We start from the raw sequence: 24,751 nt of genomic DNA, 5'->3' as shown, positions 1-24,751 counted from the left end.
GTTTATCCAGCGGGATTTCAAACCATTCATCCATTATGTATGTCTTCAGCTGCGCAAATGTACGGGGCCTTTGTTGTCTTATTTTGCACTTCATAATGCCCCACACATTCTCAATCGCAGACAGGTCAGGACTGCAGGCAGGCCATGCTAGCACCCACACTCTCTGCTTATGCAACCATGCGCTTGTAATCTGGGAATGTGGTTTGGCGTTGTCCTGCTGGAAAATTCAGGGATTTCCCTGGAAAAGACGACATCTGGATGGCAGAATATGTTGCTCCAAAATGTATACATATCTTTCTGCATTTACCCCTTAATGATCTCTTTTACTCTCCCTTCTCTTTTACTCTCTCTCTCCTCTCTTTTGCTCTTTCTCCCCTCTCTTTTGCTCTCCTTCTCCTCTCTTTTGCTCTCTCTCCCCTCTCTTTTACTCTCCCTTCTCTTTTGCTCTCTCTCCTCTCTTTTGCTTTCTCTCCCATCTTTCTTTTGCTCCCTCCTCTGTTGCTCTCTCTCCCCCTTTCTTTTGCTCTCTCTCCTCTCTCTTTCGCTCTCTCTCCCCTCTCTTTTTTTTTTTTAAATATTTTTTTTATTGTTTTACGGGTTATTATACAAATACATATGGTTTTATAATCAAGGCCAATCACATTCATCAACATAAGTATAATACATCTTACAATAACATAATCTTTCTGGCCCCTCACATCAAACCAACGTTTTACAGAATTTTTTGACGTCCCCCTTTGTTACATATATAACCTCAGAGGGTACAGACAATTACACAAAAAAAGAGAAGAAGAAAGAAAAAAAAAAAAAAAAAAGAAAAGAAATAGACCCTTGTATCAAAAACATAACAAGAGCCCAAATGAACACAATTGTGGATTTCGATCTGCGTGTGACAAACCACTCACTTTCTGATCAATTATATAATTTCTGGTGTGCGGGGGGAGGGGGGCAGACCGCGAGCACCCCTACTGGGGTTCAATACCACCTCCTATAGTAGTGTACTCCAAGCCCCTGGCAATTCCCCCCTAGCAATCATGGATCTAACTATTTTTGACTTAATTAGAGGTTTAACAATTTGGAGTTGAACACCCACTGATTCAGATTCTATTATGTTTAGCCATTTATGGAAAAACCTTTTTAAATCTTTATTTAGATCTGGATGGATGTCATATTGTTCCAGGACCATCTGATTCTTCATCCCTTTTACCAACTGAACAATGCTTGGTGCTTTTGGGGTTTTCCAGTTGCCCAAGATCAATGATCTGCCTAATAGAATTGTCGTATTGATTAGACTGGGGTTTTCGTGCCATTCTGTACCCTGGTACAGAAAGAGCACCATTTTATTATTTATTTGGGTTTTTTGGTTTAGCCATTTATTTAGCCAAAATTGCACTTTATGCCAGAACTGCCGTATTTTTGGGCAGATAAATAAACAGTGTTCTAAGTCGGCTTCTTTCGCACCGCATTTATAGCAGGCCGTATCTAAATTCTTATACCATCTTGCCATTTTACTAGGTGTAACATATAGTTGGTTAATTACTTTAAAATGTGATTCTCTCCAGGTGGTGACCTTAGTTGTCTTTAAGACAGTATTGAAACTGTCTATTAGCTCCTCCCTTGACACTATAACCTGTATTTTCCTCCATTTATCTCTCAATAACTGTAGATGCATCTCTGTTTTATGTTTCATTTGGAGATTATAGATCATCCTGATCGCATATTTCTTTTGCGCAAATGTTGTGATAATTTTATCTAGTTCTCCTAGTGACCAGTCGTTCCCATATTTAGCCTGTAGTTCATTGTAAAAGTGCCTGACCTGCAAATATGCATAGAAATCTGCGTTTTTTAGCTGGAATCCGTCTTTTAATTCGTCAAATGTTTTAACTATGTGTTTTGTGGTCTCTTCAATTTGTATCAGGTTAGCAATGCCCTTCCTGCGCCATCTATGGAAAACTCCGCTTTCGGTGCATCCTGCTAGGAATTTCGGGTTCCCTAAAATCGTTAGATACTTTGACTTGCAGATGTTTACTCCCATTCCTTTGCCCAATTTATGCCAGGCTATTATAATGTTGTTAAATGTTAACCGCTGTCTAATTTTTTTTGGGAGATTTTTAGGTTCGCAGTGCAGGAGAGCTTTCAGTGCATAGGGAGCACATATCTCTGTTTCTAGCGGGCCATAGGAAACATAATTACCCTCGATAATCCAATCTATCGCATATTTTTATAAAGCGGCTAAATTATAAGCTTGGAGATTTGGTAGTGCCAGTCCCCCAGCCTTAAGGGGGAGAGTTATTGTCTCTGTAGCACATCTTACTTTCCCTCCTGCCCATATAAACCTATTACACATCCTATTGTAATTATTACAGTCTTTCTGAGTTAATATAACAGGTAGATTCTGCAGGAAATACAGAATTCGGGGGAAAATAATTGTTTTTATTAGCATAACTCTAGCCGAAATACTAATAGGCAAATTACACCATCGTTTACAGTCTGCTATACATTTGTCCAGACATGGTGTAATATTTTTGCCGTACCATTTCTTCGGGTTCCTAGTGATAGTTAAGCCTAAATATTTAATCTGTTCCACTACCTTGAATGGGCAGTCTTTACACTTCTGGCTTGATCCATATAGCCACATAATCTCCGATTTATCGACGTTAACTTTATACCCTGAAAATGCACTGAATTGCTTTATTATATCCAAAAGTTTTTTAATGCTATCGGAAGTGTTTGAAAGGAACAGGAGTAAATCATCTGCAAAAAGTGAGAGCACGACCTTCTGCTGGTGAATTTTGATACCTTCTAGCTCTTTTCTGAGCCTAGTAGCTAATGGCTCTATTGATAAATTGAATAGCATGGGGGACAGGGGACAACCTTGTCTTGTACCCTTTTTGAGCACAATATCTGGAGTAATTTCGCCGTTAATAATTAAGTTAGATGTTGGCTCTCTGTATATAAGTTTTATAAAAGACTCGATATTCCCCTGTACTCCAAACTTCCCTAGTACTGTGAAAAGGTGATCCCAGGTTATAGCATCAAATGCTTTTTCCGCATCTATTGCTAACACCGCTAGGTCTGGGCGATCTTTTTTGGGGTTTAGCTTCGCATCTTGGTAACATTGATCTAGTGTGACAAGAACTTTGCGGATATTTCTAGCTGGATTACGCCCTGTCATAAAGCCTACCTGGTCTATGTGGATTATTTTATGTAGTATTTTTTTAAGTCTGTTTGCTATGATAGTGGTTAGTATCTTATAGTCACTGTTTAACAGTGATATCGGTCTGTAGGATCCTGGGTCTTCTGGGGCTCTGCCTTTTTTTAAGATTAATGTGATGGAGGAGGCCGCAAAATATTTAGAGTGCATTTCACTTTTAAGAAAATAACTATTAAAAAGGTTAGTAAGCGTAGGTGTAATTTCGTTATTTAGCATTTTGTAAAATTCAGCCGGGAGCATATCGGGTCCCGGTGCTTTGTTACTTTTCAGTTGCCTAATAGTCTGGATTACCTCTTCTTCTGTTATTGGTAAGTTTAACCCCTCTCTATAGACCTCTTCCAGTTTCCTAGTTTCTAGTTGTTCCCAGAACTCTGCTTTCTGCTGAGGATCCACTACAGTCTTTGTATATAACTCTTCAAAATATTTAAACATTAACTGCTTCACTTCCTTTGTCGTATTTGCCCTCTCTGTCCCTACTTTGATCATTGATATATAGTTTCTTTGTTTCTGCATTTTACTTAATCTAGCTATATATTTAGCGGATCTCCCGTAGATACCTCTGTATTTAGCTCTATCTTTTTCCTCTTGTTGCATAGCCGTTTGTTTTATAAATATATCTTTTTCTTGTTTACTATTTTGATACTTCAACCACGTCTGCGAATTACCATTACTTATATAGGCTCTGTATGCATTCTTAAGTTGGTTATTGAGTTGGCATTCTCGCTCCCTATTTTTCTTTTTCCATTTACACAGGTATGCTTTTACACTCCCTCTGATATATGCTTTGGCTGTTTCCCAATATATCTCCCATTTGCCACTATAGCTACTGTTAAAAAATTTATATTCCTTCCATTTTCCCAAAATATAATTCTTGAAATGTACATTGTGCGCTAGATATTTCGGGAAGCTAATTCTACCAGTACCGCCCCCTGTTGGTATTACTTTCTGGATTTCTAGGGTTATAATCGCATGATCTGAGATGCATATATCCTTGATATCCGCTTTCATATTCAGCCCCATCATATTTTCAGAGCTTAAAAAAAAGTCAATTCTTGAGAGGGTCTTAAATGTTTTTGATACACATGTAAACTCCCGTGAATCGGGATTTTGCTCTCTCCAGACATCCAGCACCCTCAGCCCTTTCATAAATTTTTTCACGAGGCTCCCTTCTTTTTTGATGTTCCTGGTTGAGCTACATTTGAGTCTATCTACTAAGGGTACCGGTGTCAGATTAAAGTCCCCCCCTATAATGATGTTCTTCCCTATGTATTTAATTAATTTCTTGCTCAGCCCCCCCCAAAACTCCTCATCAATCTTATTTGGACCATATACATTACATAGAACTACATTTAGATTATTAACTTGGGTGTCTATAATAATATATCTTGCCTGTGTGTCTATCTCTTGGGCTAGTATTTTATATTCACAATTCTTGTTAAATAGAATCGCTACACCTTTTCTCCTGCCACAATATGGTGTAGCTACTACATGCCCCACCCACTTACTTTTTAATTTCTCTGCCTCGGAAGGGTTTAGGTGCGTCTCTTGTATCATCGCCACACTCGGCTTAAGTTGACCTAATTGTTTTAAAATTAACTTCCTTTTTATGGGTGATGAGATGCCGCCTACATTCCAAGATATAAAGTTATTTTCTCCCGGCATCTTGCAGTTAGGGAACCTACACCACCTGTCTCCTTTAACTCGTCGCCCCCCTCCCCCAGCACACCAGGCCCTCCCTTCGATAAAATCCACAAAACATCATCAAAAAATAAAATCCAACTTATATTCAATTCTTTGAAATAAAAACCAACAACACAAAATAAACTTTGCTTAGTCAACATCTTGCCCTAGTGTAGCTATCACTAGTTGGAAACCGGTCCCTATCGCAAGCCCTGTTCTAGACAAAAATCTTTCGCTTCAGTGGCTGTCAGAAGGGTCCTCACTGCACCATTGATTTCCACGAGTATTTTAGCTGGATAAATCATTCGCGCTGGCCATTTAGCTTCAATCAGCTTGGTGCAATAAGGAGCCATCTCACGTCTTTTACTGCTAGTCTCTACTGAGAAATCTTGGAAGAGATAGATACGGTTATTAGATATCGTGAATTCCTGGTGTTTACGGTATTGTCTTAGTAGAGAGACCTTATCCTGGAAGTTTAGCACTTTAATCATAATAGGCCTCCCTTTAATATGCTCTTGCTCTGCTCTCTTGATACCCATTCTGTGAGCTCTCTCTATTTTAATTGGAAGTTCTTCCACAGGTATGCCTAACTGTTGTGGTAAAGTTTGGGATGCAAATGTAATTAGATCTTTAAATTCGATTGACTCTGGTAGCCCCACTATCTTAATGTTGTTCCTTCGGGCTCTATCTTCTAGATCTTCTAATTTATTCTGCATGGCCATCAATTGTTTATTCTGAACAGATAGTGTTTGCTCTGCATTGTATACCTGATCTTCAACATTAGAGATCCTGAGTTCTGCTTCGTTTAATCTATTCGCATATTGTCTGATTTCAGTGGATAATACCGCTATTTCTTGCTTTATATTATTGAATTGAGGTAGTATTAAGTCTGAGATTTGCTGCATGAGTGAGTGCGAGTCTGTCATATTCAAATGTGACTCATCTAGATTGATTTCTGCAACCTGCTCACTACTTTTACTTAATGTTTTTTTATCTTTGGTTTTAGGAGGCATGGCTGGTGATCTAGTTTTGATAAATTTTTCCATATATAATAAAAAATAAACGTGTGTTGCTAGTAACTGTGAGAGGCTATCCGCTCTGGATACTATTCCTCACTCCTGACGTGAGTGTGTCTGTGTGCAGGTTCAGCACACCTTATACTGTATTCTTTGTGAGGAAAAAAAAAAAGAGAATAAGTGATTCTAATCTATTATCCTAGTGCAAAGTGAAATATTCAAGAAGGTAAACTTCATATAAGAAAAAATAGTGCAAAAAATTTTTTTTTTTTTTTTTTTTAGTTTTACAAAAACACGTGCGTGTGTAATTTCTTAATCGAAGGAAAATGACCTTTAATAGAACTTTCTCTTGCCTCTGCTAACCAGATACTGAGATTGCAGGCCTTTACTCACTTGTACCCTTATCTGATTTATAATCTCAGCACTTGATATAATCTACCTCCCTTTAACCCACTGTAGAAAACTTAACTTAACTTAGCTTAATCTCAGGAGCTCTCAGGAGCTCCAACTTATTTAACAGTTCTCAGAAAAAAAATACAGAGGGTATACACAGTATTTGGCACTTATCGCCTCTATATTTAGGCAGTATCCATGGGACTTTATAGAACCTTAATAAGACTTCCTCTAGTAGCGTTTTCTTTTACTTGATTACCCAGTTTTTAAATATAGCCTTCAAACATTTATACCTGCATCTGTCCTGTGGACACTTCAAATTTATATCACAATTATATACTTCAATATTTCTGTAGAAACAAACTCAGAACCCCCTATAACAAAAGGAAAAAACAACGCTCAGATAGATAAGATTTCACAGAGGGAGGGAAGAGCTGCACACCCTGATATAAACACAACCCAATAGATTATGTCCCACAAAGTCCCTCTTTTCCTTCCTTTTGTAAGAGTTCCTTCTTTTTCCTTTACTTCCAAATTCCCTTGTTTTGATCTTTATAAGTTCCTTGAGAGTTTTAGGAATTTGTCCTGTACACAGGCCCTGTATTTTGGGTGGGTATCACCTGTGGAAAGAGCAGACTTCCCAGCTCTGTGCTCGTCACCTAACAGGGACTGTTATTCTCTCTGTTTCCCAGGAGCAGTTTAGCACATGCAGCGGACCCTAGATTAATCCATCAGCTGCCTATTCTAGAAAATCCTTGCACAAGGCTTTAGCAGACCCGCACCCCCCTTAGAGTTATGTCCAGCTGGGCCACGCTCTATAAACATAGGCTACCACTATTATTATACACATTAAAGATAGTGGATTCTGGCCTTGCTTATTTGACTTCTTTACTCCTCAGTCAATCAGCGCTTAACAGTGTGGCTATACCCAGCATACAGATAGACAAAACACATGGCATCCAAATAAAGAGAGTACTTGCGGTTGCTAAGGGGGGTGTTCCTGCGGGAATTCAGATGTCGCCACCTCCGCTATTGCTGTTATCAGTTTCTTGCAGCCAGCGGCCTGCACAGCTTGCGCTTTGGGCCCTCGTGTTTTGCTCCGGTACTCCTGTCCTGGCCCTCCTTGCGATCAGGTTAATGGCCGTGCCCTCTTGGATGCAGCAGTCCTTCTGTTTACCTGGGCTCCTGTTGCCCCAAGCAAGTGGCCGTGGCGATATCGGCCCGACGCCTAGACTCTGGCTTCCAGCGCCCGCCAGCTACACATGCTGGTATACACGCCCAGTTTGGTGTTGGCTGTCAAACAAGGGCTATGGGCGCCGCGGTGCTGGAAAATTGGCTCAGGTAGCTCCGACAGCGTCCACGCTGCCGTGTTCCATAAGCTCCGCCCCGGAAGTCGCTCCTCTCTCCCCTCTCTTTTGCTCTCTCTCTCCCCTCTCTTTTGCTCTCTCCCCCCTCTCTTTTGCTCTCTCCCCCTCTCTTTTGCTCTCTCTCCTCTTTTGCTCTCTCTCTCCTCTCTTTTGCTCTCTCTCTCTCCTCTCTTTTGCTCTCTCTCTCTCCTCTCTTTTGCTCTCTCTCCTCTCTTTTGCTCTCTCTCCTCTCTTTTGCTCTCTCTCCTCTCTTTTGCTCTTTCTCCCCCTCTCTTTTGCCCTCTCTCCCCTCTCTTTTGCTCTCTCTCTCCCCTCTCTTTTGCTTTCTCTCTCCCCTCCCTTTTGCTCTCTCTCTCCCCCTCTTTTGCTCTCTCCCCTCTCTTTCGCTCTCTCTCCCCTCTCTTTCTCTCTCTCTCCCCTCTCTTTTGCTCTCTCTTCCCTCTCTTTTGCTCTCTCTTCCCTCTCTTTTACTCTCTCTTCCCTCTCTTTTACTCTCTCTCCCCTCTCTTTTGCTCTCTCTTCCCTCTCTTTTGCTCTCTCTTCCCTCTTTTACTCTCTCTCCCCTCTCTTTTCCTCTCTCTCCCCTCTCTTTTGCTCTCTCTCTCCTCTCTTTTGCTCTCTCTCTCTCCTCTCCTTTGCTCTTTATCCCCCTCTCTTTAGCTCTTTCTCCCCCTCTCTTTTGCTCTCTCTTCCCTCTCTTTTGCTCTATCCCCCCTCTCTTTTGCTCTCTATCCCCTCTCTTTTGCTCTCTCTCTCCCCTCTCTTTTGCTCTCTCTCCCTTCTCTTTTGGTCACTCTTTCCTCTCTTTTGCTCTCTCTCCCCTCTCTTTTGCTTGCTCTCTCCCCTCTTTTTTACTATCTCTCCCCTCCTTTTTGCTCTCTCTCTTCTCTTTTGGTCTCTCTCCCCCCCTCTTTGATCTCCTTCCCCTCTCTTTTGTTCTCTCTCCCTTCTCTTTTGCTCTCTCTCTCCTCTCTTTTGCTCTCTCTCCCACCTCTCTGTTGCTCTCTCTTGCTCTCTCTCCCCCGTCTCTGTTGCTCTCTCTCACGGCCATGGCCGCTCCTGCCCCGCCCCCGTCATGCCCACACGTCCCTCCCCCGTCATGCCTGGCCGGCCCCACCCCCATCATGCCTACAGTTCTCGCGGTGGACAGGTTGGTTTGTTGAAGGCCAGGTGTATTTATCCTCACGCAGTCTCTACTGCACATGACAGCTTCGGACAAACACACTTGGCTTTTTATATTATAGGATTAAGCATTTGGGCACTGAAGACACCAGTTGGTTAAGTTTATCCAGCGGAATTTCAAACCATTCATCCATTATGTATGTCTTCAGCTGCGCAAATGTACGGGGCCTTTGTTGTCTTATTTGCACTTCATAATGCGCCACACATTCTCAATCGCAGACAGGTCAGGACTGCAGGCAGGCCATGCTAGCACCCACACTCTGTGCTTATGCAACCATGCGCTTGTAATCTGGGAATGTGGTTTGGCGTTGTGCTGCTGGAAAATGCAGGGATTTCCCTGGAAAAGACGACATCTGGATGGCAGCATATGTTGCTCCAAAATGTATACATATCTTTCTGCATTAACCCCTTAATGACTAAAGACGTGCAGGGTACGTCCTCAAAAAAAGACAGGTAACGCCTGAGGACGTACCCTGCACATCGTCGGTTTGGAAAGCAGCTGGAATGATCCTGCTTGCTTCCAGCTGCTTTCCGGTTATTGCAGTGATGCCTTGATATCGAGGCATCCTGCAATAACACTTTTTAGCCATTTGATGCAGAAAGAGCCACTCTGTTGCCCTCTCTGCACTGGACATCGATGACCGGTATCGTTGGTGGGTGGGAGCCGGTGTGGGAGGTGGGTGGCGGCCATCGATGTTCCTTGTGATGTGGAGGGGGCGGGATTGAGGGCGGGGATGGCCGGGGGCGCGCACAGACGCACGCACGTGCACGGGGAGGTGGGGTTGGGCACGTGCACGGGGAGGGAGCGAGTGGGAACCACTATACTACAGAAAAATTAGTATTAAAAGTGGGGAAAAGGGGGCAATCGATTGGGAAAAAAATATCAGTCAGGGGGTGGGGGTTGGTCTGTGGGGGGGAGCTACACTACAGAAAAAAAAAATAATAATAATAAAAGAAAACACATTTTTTTTTTGCAAACTGGGTACTGGCAGACAGCTGCCAGTACCCAAGATGTCCCCCAATAAGGCAGAGGGGGAGGGTTAGAGAGCTGTTTAAGGGGGGAAAAGGGAGGTTGGGGGCTAAGGGGGGATCCTACACAGCAGCATATGTAAATATGCTAAAACAAATTTTAAAAAATTCAAAGATAGCTTTTATTTTAGTACTGGCAGACTTTCTGCCAGTACTTAAGATGGCAGGGACAATTGTGTGGTGGGGGAGGGAAGGGAGCTGTTTGGGAGGGATCAGGGGGTGTGATGTGTCAGGTGGGAGGCTGATCTCTACACTAAAGCTAAAATTAACCCTGCAAGCTCCCTACAAACTACCTAATTAACCCCTTCACTGCTAGCCATAATACACGTGTGATGCGCAGCAGCATTTAGCAGCCTTCTAATTACCAAAAAGCAATGCCCAAGCCCTATATGTCTGCTATTTCTGAACAAAGGGGATCCCACAGAAGCATTTACAACCATTTGTGCCATAATTGCACAGGCTGTTTGTAAATAATTTCAGTGAGAAACCTAAAATTGTGAAAAATGTTATGTTTTTTTTTTTATTTGATCGCATTTGGCGGTGAAATGGTGCATGAAATATACCAAAATGGGCCTAGATCAATACTTGGGGTTGTCTACTACACTACACTAAAGCTAAAATTAACCCTAGAAGCTCATTACATGCTCCCTAATTAACCCCTTCACTGCTCGGCATAATACACGTGTGGTGTGCAGTGGCATTTAGCAGCCTTCTAATTACCAAAAAGCAAAGCCAAAGCCATATATGTCTGCTATTTATGAACAAAGAGGATCCCAGAGAAGCATTTACAACAATTTATGCCATAATTGCATAAGTTGTTTGTAAATAATTTTAGTGAGAAACCTAAAGTTTGTGAAAATATTTGTGAAAAAGTGAACAATTTTTTTTATTTGATCGCATTTGGCGGTGAAATGGTGGCATGAAATATACCAAAATGGACCTAGATCAATACTTTGGGATGTCTTCTAAAAAAATATATACATGTCAAGGGATATTCAGGGATTCCTGAAAGATATCAGTGTTCCAATGTAACTAGCGCTAATTTTGAAAAAAAGTGGTTTTCAAATAGCAAAGTGCTACTTGTATTTATTGCCCTATAACTTGCAAAAAAGCAAAGAACAAGTAATCATTGGATATTTCTAAACTCAGGACAAAATTTAGAAACTATTTAGCATGGGTGTTTTTTGGTGGTTGTAGATGTGTAACCGATTTTGGGGGTCAAAGTTAGAAAATGTGTGTTTTTTTTCCATTTTTTTACTTATATTTTGTATTTTTTATAGCAAATTATAAGATATGATAAAAATAATGGTATCTTTTGAAAGTCCATTTAATGGCGAGAAAAACGGTATATAATATGTGTGGGTACAGTAAATGAGTAAGAGGAAAATTACAGCTAAACACAAACACAGCAGAAATGCAAAAATAGCCTTGGTCCCAGACGGTCAACAAATTGAAAAGTGGTCTGGTCACTAAGGGGTTAATGGTGCCCTTACAGATGTGCAAGTTACCTATGCCATGGGCACTGACACACCCCCATACTATGACAGATGCTGGCTTCTGTACCTGACACTGATAACAGCTTGGATAATCCTTTCCCTCTTTGGCCCAGAGTACCCAACGGCTGTTTTTTCCTAAAACTATTTGAAATGTTGACTCGTCGGACCACAAAACACGATTCCACTGTGCTACTGTCTATCTCAGATGAGACCAAGCCCAGAGAAGTCGGAGATGTTTCTGGACATTGTTGATGTATGGCTTCTGTTTTGCATAGTAAAGCCTTAACTTGCATCTGTGGTTGCAGCAGCGAATGTTGTTGACTGACAAAGGTTTACCAAAGTATTCCCGAGCCCATAACAGACTCATGACGGTTTTTGAGACATTGACGTCTGAGGGATCGTAGGTCACGCGCATTCAGAAGTGGTTTTCAGCTTTGCCCTTTACTCACAGAGATTTGACCAGATTCCTTGAATCTTTTAAAGGGACAGTCAAGTCCAAAAAATACTTTCATGATTCAAAAAGAACATGTAATTTTAATTTTTTTTTAACTTTTATTACCAATTTTGCTTTGTTCTCTTGGTATTCTTAGTTGAAAGCTAAACCTAGGAGGCTCATATGCTAATTTCTTATACCTTGAAGGCCGCCTCTAAGTTGAATGCATTTTGACCACTAGAGGGCGTTAGTTCATGTGTTTCATATAGATAATAATGAGCTCATGCACATGAATTTACCGAGGAGTGAGCACTGATTGGCTAAAATGCAAGTCTGTTAAAAGAACTGAAATAAGGGGGCAGTCTGCAGAGGCTTAGATACACGGTAATTACAGAGGTAAAACATGTAATATTATTACTGTGTTGTGCAAAACTGGAGAATGGGTAATTAAGGGATTATCTTTCTTTTAAAACAACAAAAATGCTGGTGTTGACTGTCTCTTTAATTATATTGTGCACTGTAGAAGGTGAAATGCCCAAAATATGCACAGTCTTTTTATGTTTACACATTTTGAGTCACCAGCTCCTATTGAGCATATACAAGAATTCACAGAATATACATATATGCATTTGTGATTGGCTTATGTCTGTCACATGATACAGGAGGAGTGGAAATAGATATAACTGGAAATTGTCATATAAAAATCTACTACTCATCTGAAGTTCAGACTAAGGGGCCGAATTATCAAGCTCCGAATGGATTGGCCGCAAATCTGCAGGGGGCGGCATTGCACAAGCAGTTCACAAGAACTGCTTGTGCAATGCTAAATGCACATTTATCGATGTTAGGCGGACATGATACCCTAGATCGTATCATATCCATCCGCACTTTAATATATCGGCCCCTAAGTGTTATTGCATTGTCTTTTTATCATGCATTTATTGATTATGCAAATCTATAGTATTTACTGGTCCTTTAATATTATTGCCCATCATACACATTTCAAATGTTTTTTGAAATGTTTAAACACAATATTGTGTGTGCCAGTTATTATAAATTAAAGCCAGTTAGGAAAATATATGTAGCAGGGTTAGCCCTGAGAGTCAGCAGGGTGCATTTCAAGTTCTGAGAATTAAAAAAACAACAACTACATTTTTAGAGCTGAATTACAAAAAGGGGACAGCATGAATAATGAAAGTATATGGCAAACTTGTTTTATTATGCGCAACTAAACATATTATATAAAATCTCAAGGTATTTACTGTCCTTTTAAAGTGCTTTTCTGAATAAGACATGTGATGTGTGTTTTTTTTTTTTTTGGGGGGTGGGGTTGTACTTATTATTGTCTTATAAGCTTGTTTTGCTATCAGGGATGACACCTGTGTTGTTTGAATTGAATTGAAACCCCCCTCCCACATATAAACCATTCAACCATTTCATTATTGTAAAGTTCACAAAGTGAACATATTATTTCTTCTATTGTTCCAAATATCTTTATTTTTTAAATTCCTTAAATACCAGTTAAGATATCATGACATTACTGTATCAAGAGCTGGGTGGTCTGGCTGAATGAGTTCCACAGTACAAAGGTTTGTCGTGTTTTTAGTGGCTGGTATAATAATTATGGTTTTGAGTTTCATGTAGTCTGGCTGCCATGGATATAAAATATGAATCCAGTGATGTAATGGTTGGAATACATTACAAGTGCAGCATTTAGTCAAATAAATGGAGTTATTACCTTCATAAAGTTGAGCATATTGAGGAAAGCCTGCAGCTCGGAGCCATTCGCATGCCTCTTTTGCCTCGATTTCTGTAAATGAGAATATAAACATAATTAAAACAATTAACTCACATCTGAATTCACTTTATCTGCATTCACTTATTTATTATATGTGATCAAATTAAATGTAACATTCATTACTGGCATGCAAGTAACTCATATAAATCCATTTTTACAATACATTTGGGACATAATTATTAAGTAAGACCACCGTGTCATTTCAGTAATAAGGTTTATAAAGTATCAACACCATCGTTTTATTAAAAGTTCCAATGACTCAGGTGATAACTCTTTGTCCAAGCAATGCATTTCAAACTGTTATATTGACTCTCACACAAATTGCTCCTTAAGGGAAAGTGACTTGTATTGGCTAAAGCACAGTGAGTTGTCAAACAAGTGCTGTATTGTTTTTATTTGTTTGAAAGATTTGGGGAAAAAATTGTCTTATTAACTTTTTGAATTCCCATTATTCCCATGAGCAATGGAACATTTTAATAGTAATACTCTATATACTCGTATTCTTTCCCTTTAGAAAAAGTCTAGCATACGTGCCTCTTGATACCCACAAATGCTAACAGATAGAGTGGATTGCAATATTTAAAGGGACATTGTACCCTACATTTTTCTCAATTTAATTTGTTTCCAATGATCCCGTTTATCTGCTGGAGTGTATAAAATTTGCACATATATTTCCTTTATCTTTATTTCAGCATTTGGAATAGCTGATTTTGTCTGTGTTATCCCAACATAAACTAATCATTTCAGTACTTAAGTATGGGCTATAGAAAGTATGAATGTAAAGATATCCAGCAGAAGAAATTACACCCCCAGTAGTTGTTAGGAGAGATAAGTAATAAAATGCAATTTTAAACAACTTTCCAATGTACTAACATTATCTAAGTGCTTTTCTCCCTTGGTACGCTTTGTTGAAAAGCATACCCAGGTAGTCTCAGGAGCAGCAATGCACTACTGAGAGCTAGCTGTTCATTGGTAGCTGCACATATATGCCTCTTGTCATTGGTTTATCAGATGTGTTCACCTAGCTCACAATAGTACATTGTTGCTCCTTTAACAAAGGATACCAAGAGAATGATGCAAACATTTTAATAGAGGTAGACTGGAAAGTTACTTAAAATTGTATGCTCTATCTGAATCATGAAAGAAAAATGTGGGTTTTATGTTTCTTTAATAATCCCCCATTAAGCAACTAACAATATAATTACCAAGAATTATTATTTTGTAATGTAAACATTAAAGATTTGGAAAGCATTGAAAGTGTGTGGCTTTTTTTTTTTATATACCTGTGTATCATGTAGGTATAATGGATATCTCCACCTCAACCGTAAAATAATTCTCGCTCCTTCTTTGGCCAACTCTAATGACACAAACATACACACATTGCTTCATAAATGTTGTTTATATAAGGAAATATATTATCAGGCAAATTCCATTCATTCGTTTCTCTCATTATTTCTAAAGGTAATAGAGTAAGGATATTCAACACTATGGGGACGATTTATTATGCCCCAAATGCTACTAGACCAGAGCGGGAGCGAGCTACATTCATTTTAATGCGTGACTGCGGACACTGTGACTAGACAGTGTTGTCGGGATGCGCTGTGTAAAAAACCAGACCCGCTCAGTAGAGCAAGGAGCGGTGTTCTGGCAATTGTTTCTGCAATACTTTAATGTATACATCTGCCGGTAAGCTAATGTTATATAATTCTGCACTATGTGCAGAATTATATAACATTAGTTTGTAAGTTTACTGCCCCTTTAAGGTTCGCCGGAAACATAAGAGGTTGAGTTGATTGACACCCCCTGCAGGGGGCAGCATTGCACAAGCATTTCACAAGGAATGCTTATGCAATGATAAATGCCGACAGCGTATGCTGTCGGCATTTATTGATGTCTGGAGGACATGATAGCTACAGTGGATCATGTCCGCCAGACACATGATAAATCGGCCCCTATATGTACACGTCTGTACCATTGATTAATACAGTTTAAATATCATATAGGAACATGGGCAGAACAGAGGCTTTGTATCTGATAAACTATAACTCTGTATTTATTTGACATTCTAATCTTGGAATAAACTGGCTCCAGTTTGTGATCCACATGTAAGCCCCTAACAAGCCTTGAGGAGTGTATTGGTTGGACCACATTTACTACATTTACACCAATATCAGGTTTGTAACCAATAGGCAGTAGTATATTCTTAATTAGAGTTTCCTGCCTCTAACACTTACTGTTTTGTCATCAACACCATGTTTTTGTTCTGAACTGAGTCACAGCAAGATATCTATCTATACTGTATCTATATCTTGCTGTTATGTAATTTTGTATTCCTTTATTTTTTTCCCAGCCATTTGCTATCAGTACTAGGATTGACATAAAGCTAAGTTCTCTAAGCACTAATACAAGGTAGTTAGGACAGGTACCACGTCACTGTACGGTACCCAGCTTTAAGGGATATTGTACTATATTTCACCTGCTGGAGTGTATTACATGATTTGCAAATAGCTCCTTTAAATTAATTTTGTCATTTGAAATAGCTTTTGACTATTGAGGTGCCACCTTTAATGAAAAAATATTTAATGCAGTATTGGTTATAGAAAAGCTATGTAAAAAAGATACAGCAGCAAAAATCTCCAAGTAGAGAGTGATAGAGAGAAAGAGCCCAGCCCATTTGAAAGAGTGTTCCTGCAGCAGCTTTCAACATAATGAACTCTTGTCAGCGGCTTGTCTGTGTACACTGTCCCTTTAAGATAGCTGACAATGTGTACTCAGCTGCCTCCGGACCCTGCACTTCCAATTCTAGGTAAAGAATAAAAAATAAATAACTACTGAGGCAGATCACATAACAATCGTGCTACACCAATCCATCTTTTAAAAATGAATATTTAGGGCCAGGTGACATGTGGAGCAGAATAGTTTGCGCGTGAGCGATAAGGGGTTATTGCAGGTGTTTGCGCTTGTCGGGCTTACCATTGGTATTACAAGTTGAAAGTAAAACACGATCACTTAAATGCAAATTTAAATACGAATGATTACAGCGATTTCAGAGCACTGGTTAACAAAAAAGTTGCACAAAACACATAAAAAATACATTACAAAGTATAGTTACTCTCATAATAACACTATCTGATTGAAATTATTGATATCAATTACTGCACACAAAAGTTATAAGGGCTCAAATACATGAGATCTCAGGTGTTAGAAAAAAAGGCAGACAAATTGGTGATACATACATATAAATATCTAAAGATAGATATATGTATGTGTGTGTGTATATATATATGTTTATATTTATATATATGTATTTATGTATTTATGTGTGTATACAGACATATATACACATATAAATAGTAGTTAAGTAGATAAAAACATGTAAAATCATATTTATGCAATATTCATATTTAATAATAATAATATTTTTCTATTTCTAGTACCTAGGGACCCATGCAATGGACGGCCGCAAAATGGCCACATCAGGCCTCAGACGCCGAGATTGTCCCTTGTAAAGGCCTTGGGGGACATAACCGGAGCCTGGGGAGGCTTCAGCAACCATCAGATCTGAAATCAAGTGACCTGGGAACAAGAAACGGCCCCCTCATTACGGACCGGATCAAAAAATAAATTTAGCCCGGGGATTGGGCCTACCATGGAGCTCCGGCTTGAAAACGATAGGCCCCTTCAACATAACTTTGCATCTGTTTCCTCCTCTGTGGTCTGGCCACACTACACCAGCACCAGCAACTGCAAGAACCCCCCATCAAAGCAAGGTTATTAGGCCTACCACAAGGCCAAAGCCTCCTAAAAAGTGACAGTAAGCACCTCTCATTTTTCTTTACTCCCCAGTATCTCACTAGAGACAAACATCTAACCTCCCCTTACCACTACTCCTTGTTTGCTAATCTTAATCTCAGTTTATCTGCCTCAATAATACAAAAAGACCCTAACAGCTTCCTGCAGTTTCCACATTAAATAACCTGTATAGGCCCAAACACTCCTGAGCCCACAAGATAAAATGCCAAAACCTATATCAGGGAAATCAAATATTATGTCCTCCTTTTTACAGTGTCCTGACTCCGTGAATACCTCCTCTACTAGTCACAAACCTAATGAAAAACCCCTGCAAGTACAGACACAAGAACCCCAATCTAGTAAAAACCTACCAGTCTCCAAATTTCTTGCAAAACTTACCATCGAAGCAAGACATAGTCCGCTCTTGCATCAGAGAAGAGTTGGAGGAGTTGAAACAAGATATCCACATGCTAGGCTTTAAGTTTGAAACCTTGGAAAGCAATCAAGATATCATTAAAGAAGATGTCAATCAGCTGACAGAACAATTAACCTCTCAGCAAGAGACCATCCTTTCTTTTCAAGATAAGCTTGATGATTTGGAAAACCAAAGCAGGTGCAAAAACATGCTTATTAGGGGAGTACCTGAGTCAGTACTGCCAAGAGACTTTCCTGTCTATCTTCAGGACTTGTTCCATCATCTAAAAGATCATTCCTACACTGATGACATTCCTTGGATCAGAGCTCACAGAACCCTGAGACCAAAGCCACCGTACTCGGCCCCACCAAGGGACATCGTGATCCACCTCAAGAAATTTCAGGAGAAGGAAATGATTCTAAATCAAGCCTGCAAAAACAAGCCTGTGAGGTTCAGAGGCAATGTCCTGCAGTTCTTCCAGGATTTGTCAACCCACACTCTACAACGTAGGAAGGAATTTTTACCCCTCACCACCCTGCTGCGGAATAAAAGAATCCTGTAACCTCTGGACAATTAGCAATAGCACCCGTATAGTATGCAAGAATCCAGAAGACATTACAACCTTTTGTGGAACACTTGGACTTGACCCCCCCTCAGACACCCCCCCCCCCCCTCTGAGCCACAGAGCTCTCAAACCCCCAAAAGACAGAACACTCCAGGAGAATCCTGGCATACTGCCCTACCTAGAAAGAGTAAGCCAAAAGATGCCACCAATAGAAGACACACTACCACCAGTTCTGCTTCCTCTAACGCCTCACCATAATGAACTTCATATCCCACACTTTCTGTGCTGTAACGACAGGACTTGATTACTGAGCGATGTCTTCTCCTTGGGATGGGCAAGTAACATCAGCGTTCATATAAACCATGTCATAGTATATCTCACAAACCCATGTTACCCCCAGATACGGAGGCCCGCATACCATATCATACTTTCCTACATTTCATACCCCTCCCCCTCCTTTAACATATATCCACCATTCGCCTCCCTTCCTTCTCCTCTCCCTCCCTCCCTACTTCCCAATCCCCCCCTCCCTCCCAGGAGCCCGATTAAGATTCCCAATTATGTAAAATTAATAAACTTCTAATACCCACATAGGGCGTATTGTCGTTACTCCCCCGAACTATTCTCATATATGCCCTATAATAGGAAGAGAGACTTTTTTGTTTTATTTTAATGTATTCACGTTTGTTACTGTAAGAGCAATAAAATTGTGGAACTCATTACCAAAGGAGGTAGTGAATGCCAATACCATAGATACATTTAAAAATAGTCTGGATAAATTTCTGTATATAAACAAAATTCATGGATATGATTGCTAGTATTAAATGGGTCACATTTTAATGGGGTTATTTAAGCTTAACTGGAGCTTTTTGTAAGTATTTTAGATTTGTATAGGTTGAACTCGATGGACTTCAGTCTTTTTTCAACCTTATCTACTATGTTACTATGTTACTATGTATAATGTTAGTTAAGATTCAAATACTGTTTTGTTGCTATGTATCTGTCATTTTGCAGAAATGTACCCATTTTTTGATTCCATACTCCAAGCAGTCTTAGAGGGTATGTACTATCCCTAATCCCGCACCATCACCTTCCATACTGTGATGCACCCCCATAAAGTGATTACCCCCAAGCAATTGATCTTGCTCACACAGAATGTGAAAAGCTTGAACTCCCCCCCATAAAAGGTCCAAAGTACTTGCAGACCTAGCAAATAGACAAATAGACATAATTTTCTTACAAGAAACACACTTTAAACGAAATAAAGAACCAAAATACTTAGGGAAAACTTATAACACACACTACCACAGTTCAGGCACAGAAAAGAAAAACGGGTTGAGCATACTGTTTAAAAAATCTCTCCCTTTTACCTTGATACAACTTTCCAGAGATGGAGAGGGGCGTTCTGTACGGCAGACCCATTACCTTAATTAATATTTATGCTCCGCACACAAATGAAACCACTTTCATTAAAAACATATTCAAGAGAATACTGGATATCACTAAAGGCCCATTGTATTTAGCCAGAGACTTCAACACCCTATTGCAACCTTTAAAAGATAGCTCCAATCCTAACATACAAATATCCAAAAAAGTTACCACTACTTTGTGGAATGGTCTGAAAGACCTTAATCTATATGACACATGGAGATTCATCCACCATGATAAAAGGGACTACACCTTTTTCTTGCATCCAAATAAATCTTACAGTACGCTTGATTATGTACTTACAAACCAAACAGGCCTAACACACTTACACCGCAGTGATATCTCACCCACATCGTGGTCAGACCACTCAGCAGTTAAAATAAAATTTTCCTGGCCTGAAACACCCTCAGAACCATATTCCTGGAAACTAGATGAGTCCCTCCTAAACAACCCTGACACACTAACCACGTTATCCAAAACCATCTCTGAATACTTTACAAACAACTCCAACTCTATCACTGACAATTTTAAAATTTTGGTAAGCACACAAATGTGTGTTAAGGGGAGAATTAATTAAAATTAAGGCTCAAACCCAACGAACAAATCGCACACAATACAAATAACTAACAGATACTTTTTTGAAACTAGACCTAGCACTAAAAAGATCCCACTAATTCTAATATAGAGAAGGATCTACAGACCGCTAGAACAGCCCTAGACAAATTTCAAGACATTGAGTACCAAATTCTACGAAACAAAACTAATAGCATGTTTTATTACGAAGGTAATAGAGCCGGTAAACTGCTAGCTCGTGCCTTAAAAAAAAGATTTAAATCCTATATCTATGAAATCACTACCCCACTAATAATTCGCTTAATACTACTCCGGAAATCTTGCTGGCCTTTCAAGAATATTACACAAAACTCTATAATATACATGAAGACCCGCCTACACCCGAACATTTCCGCAATCTCTCAACATACATAGCGAATTGCCCACTACCTTCAATCACTGACGAACAAATATCACATTTAAATAGGCCAATAACCACCCAAGAAACCATGCCTGCCATCACTACCCTTAAACATGGAAAAAGCCCAGGCCCAGATGGCTTCTCCTCCAAATATTACCGAGCATTTTCTTATCTTAGCCCCACATCTTACATTAATCTTCAACAAGGCCACTGATGAACACCCCTTTCCACCTTCTATGTTAGAGGCCCACGTAACGGTAATCCCTAAGCCGGGAAAGCCACCTACAACCCCAGCAAATTTTCGGCCCATCTCATTACTGAATGTTGATATTAAACTCTTCGCTAAAATACTCGCATCCAGAATTAACTCTATACTCCCATTCATAATCCACCCTAACCAGGCTGGGTTTACACTTATGTGAGAGTCTAGAGATAACACAACCAAAATACTAACCCTTATGGAGCATGCAAATCAACACCAAATCCCCTCCATGTTCATTTCAATGGACACAGAAAAAGCCTTTGATAGGCTGAACTGGCTTTTTCTTAAACATACGATGGCTAAATTTGGATTTGATCAAAAGTTTATAGGGAGAATCTTTGCCCTATATAACAGGCCACAAGCAAAAATAAGATTAAATGATTCCACATCCCATCCTTTCCTGATCACAAATGGCACGAGACAGGGGTGTCCCCTCTTACCTCTATTGTTTATCTTAGCAGTGGAGGTTCTAGCCACGTACATCAGGAAACAAACAACAATTACTGGATTCCGAATAGGGCAAACCGAATATAAAACCACTCTTTATGCGGACGACATATTCATGACCATCACCGACCGAGTAAACTCAGTCCCCTCACTAATCTCAACACTGCATACTTATGGCCTCTACTCTAACTTTAGTATGAATATCGCAAAATCCGAACTCTTAAGTATAGCACTGCCCAATACCACATTAAAGAAAGTCAAACAACAATTCTGTTTCCGAACCCAACATAAGGCGATAAAATATTTAGGAGTGCAAATGTCACCAAAAACTGAAGACATAATCTCCCTAAACTTTAAAACCTTAAAGAACGACATCAGCTCAATGTTACAATCCTGGGCAATCAAGCAACTCTCTTGGTATGGAAGAATAAATACAATTAAAATGATCATACTCCCCAAGATTTTGTATCTTTTTCAAACGTTGCCTATTCCTATTCCAGATGCTCTAATCTTCCAACTTCAAAAATTGCTAAACTCCTTTATATGGTCCTATTAAAGACCCTGTATAGCTACAAACACCCTATACTGTCCCAAAGACCTAGGAGGCATAGGAGCACCTAATTTGCAGTACTATAGATTGGCTGCTTTTTTGGCTAGAATAGTTGATTGGTGCAAACATAGCAGCACGAAAGAGTAGGTAACGCTCAAACACATTCTTTCTAACGACTCCCATCTGGGAGGCCACTGCTGGCTTCCCGCCGATATCAGTCATCTGCCCCTCAATGCTCCTATAACTGTGAAGGAAACATTCAAACAGTGGGATAAACACATCAAAAGATCTCCCCACTTCTGTAGCACATATTCTCCATTAACAGCACTAGTAGGAAATACCCTGTCCCCACTCCACTCCCGTTTACATATAAAAGACAATCCCACCATGATAGAAATGGTCCAAATACACACACTATACCACAATAGTAAACCGAAACCACACAATTAAATCGTTACCTTACTCGGACCCTGATTCAATAGTTGGTTTACGTACTTGCAATTAACGCATTACCTGCAGACGCATCCCCATAAGAAATCTCTAACCCAGTGGAAAACATTGGAAGGCCAAAAGAAGTCCTAACCTGGTAGAGTGCATCAATAAAATTAAAGGACAATTGATAGTGGAGCAATATGATACTGCAGTCAAATCAGAATCACAGATTAAACATTTCTTTAGTAAATGGAAAAAGTTAATTCAATCATTGTTGTGCGAGGAAGAACAAGTACGGTTAATATACCCTTTCAGAGAATCAGAAACCTTGAATAATGCGATTGCAAGAAATTAATTCCCAAATTTGAGTGAAGATAACTAGCGGACTGCGGCAGTGGGGGATGGAGGGGTTGGGTCGGGGCGGGGCGAGAAGAGAGGAAGGGGGTGTTTTTTGTGTTTTTTTTCTCTCTTGCTCTTTTTCTTTTCTTTATTTTTTCTTATTTTATTGGTCTGATTGTATTAATGTAATCATATGCAAGGTATATCTGATTGTAATGGAAAAAAAACTCCAACTCAGTTAGGAATGAGGACTGAAGATAATTGAAACAAACAGAGAAGCTAGCTTGAGCACTATCTGTATATAAATTCAGATTCTATGTATAATCAGGTGTGACTTGTTTCTCCTGTATTTTTTTTTCTGTTTCGATGTCATATAGTCTGCCTACAGTGGGGATTGCTGTTTTTTTTTTTCTTGTTGGTGCTGGAACTAAATACAAATGTAAGTCTATGGGACTCAATACAACTAGGAATAAGAATTCAAGATATTTGTAATACTAGAGAAGCAAGCCTGAGTGTATATGTAATGCTGGTTTTGTAGGCAGCCCTGCGTGGCATGTTTTCGTTTGTGTAAAATTGTGTATTTGTATTGACATGCAGTCCACCTACAATGGGTGCTAATTGTCCTTTCTGTGTTGGAACCAAATAAAAATATATTTAAAAAAAAAAGAAAAGAAATCTCTAAACCGCCCTTTGACAGCCTTTGAAAACATGTGTATACACACTTTCCCCAATAAAGGTATACTATCGCTTATACATCAACAGATCCTTTCATCCTACACCTCTACTTTACCATCTTACATTAAAAAGTCGGAAATTGAAATAGGTGACTCCTGCACCAACAAAGAATGGTTGCATATCTTTGCCAGCATGAGCAAGTCCTCATTTTCTATCTCAACGCTAGAGATGAACCTGAAGCTTCTAAGCAGATGGTACTACACACCACACCTCCTACACCAGTTATTCCCTGGCACACCTGCTGAGTGCTGGAAAGGCTGTTCAGATTTAGGCACCCCCACTCATATATGGTGGTCCTGCCCATTAGCTGAATTTCTGGAAACTGATAAACATTGAAATCACATGTGTTCTAGATGTCTCTCTCCCCTTCACAATATGGACCTTCCTTTTTAACTCTCTCCAAAATGTTAAATGCAAACTAAGATCCACACTACTAACAATTATGATCAACACTGCCAAGAGACTAATTCCATTAAATTGGAAGAAAACAGAACTCCCAACTGTCTCTGTTTGGAGCAACCTGGTATCTCACTCACTACATTTAGAAAAAACAGAATTTATGCTTACCTGATAAATTACTTTCTCTTGTGGTGTATCCAGTCCACGGATTCATCCTTTACTTGTGGGATATTCTCCTTCCCTACAGGAAGTGGCAAAGAGAGCACACAGCAGAGCTGTCCATATAGCTCCCCCTCTAGCTTCACCCCCAGTCATTCGACCAATGGTTAGGAAGAAAAAGGAGAAACCATAGGGTGCAGTGGTGACTGTAGTTTAAACAAAAAAAATTGTTACCTGATTTAAATGCCAGGGCGGGCCATGGACTGGATACACCGCAAGAGAAAGTAATTTATCAGGTAAGCATAAATTCTGTTTTCTCTTGCAAGGTGTATCCAGTCCACGGATTCATCCTTTACTTGTGGGATACCAATACCAAAGCTTTAGGACACAGATGAAGGGAGGGAACAAGACAGGTACCTTAAATGGAAGGCACCACTGCTTGCAAAACCTTTCTCCCAAAAATAGCCTCTGAAGAAGCAAAAGTATTGAATTTGGAAAATTTGGAAAAAGTATGCAGTGAAGACCAAGTCGCTGCCTTACAAATCTGTTCAACAGAAGCCTCATTTTTGAAGGCCCATGTGGAAGCCACTGCTCTAGTAGAATGAGCAGTAATTGTTTCAGGAGGCTGCTGGCCAGCAGTCTCATAG

The 24,751-nt window shown here is 39.8% G+C and overlaps 2 protein-coding genes across 6 annotated transcripts in view; one reads left to right on the top strand and one right to left on the bottom strand.

Annotated features, from left to right (window-relative positions):
* The window catches only part of LOC128654499 (uncharacterized), a 67,130-nt gene extending 48,062 nt beyond the window's left edge, over positions 1–19,068 (top strand). The window contains exons 2-3 of one of the 2 annotated variants that reach the window (XM_053708455.1): positions 17,043–17,422; positions 17,675–19,068. In XM_053708455.1, coding sequence (XP_053564430.1) covers positions 17,718–18,377 — 660 coding nt within the window. In that variant the 5' untranslated portion in view covers positions 17,043–17,422; positions 17,675–17,717 and the 3' untranslated portion in view covers positions 18,378–19,068. Of the gene's footprint in view, positions 1–17,042 lie in introns of both variants that reach the window. The other variant, XM_053708454.1, reaches the window with a different exon arrangement.
* STARD13 (StAR related lipid transfer domain containing 13) overlaps positions 1–24,751 on the bottom strand; it is a 654,709-nt gene that overhangs the window by 82,908 nt on the left and 547,050 nt on the right. For all 4 annotated transcript variants that reach the window (XM_053708449.1, XM_053708450.1, XM_053708451.1 and 1 more), the window contains one exon: positions 13,549–13,620. In XM_053708449.1, the coding sequence (XP_053564424.1) occupies positions 13,549–13,620 (72 nt within the window). The remainder of the gene's footprint in view (positions 1–13,548; positions 13,621–24,751) is intronic.

This window comes from Bombina bombina, chromosome 3 (assembly GCF_027579735.1).
Source record: "Bombina bombina isolate aBomBom1 chromosome 3, aBomBom1.pri, whole genome shotgun sequence".
Classification (NCBI taxonomy): Eukaryota; Metazoa; Chordata; class Amphibia; order Anura; family Bombinatoridae; genus Bombina; species Bombina bombina.
The sequence above is the reverse complement of the archived record's forward strand: the minus strand, read 5'-3'. Positions and strand labels throughout refer to the sequence as shown.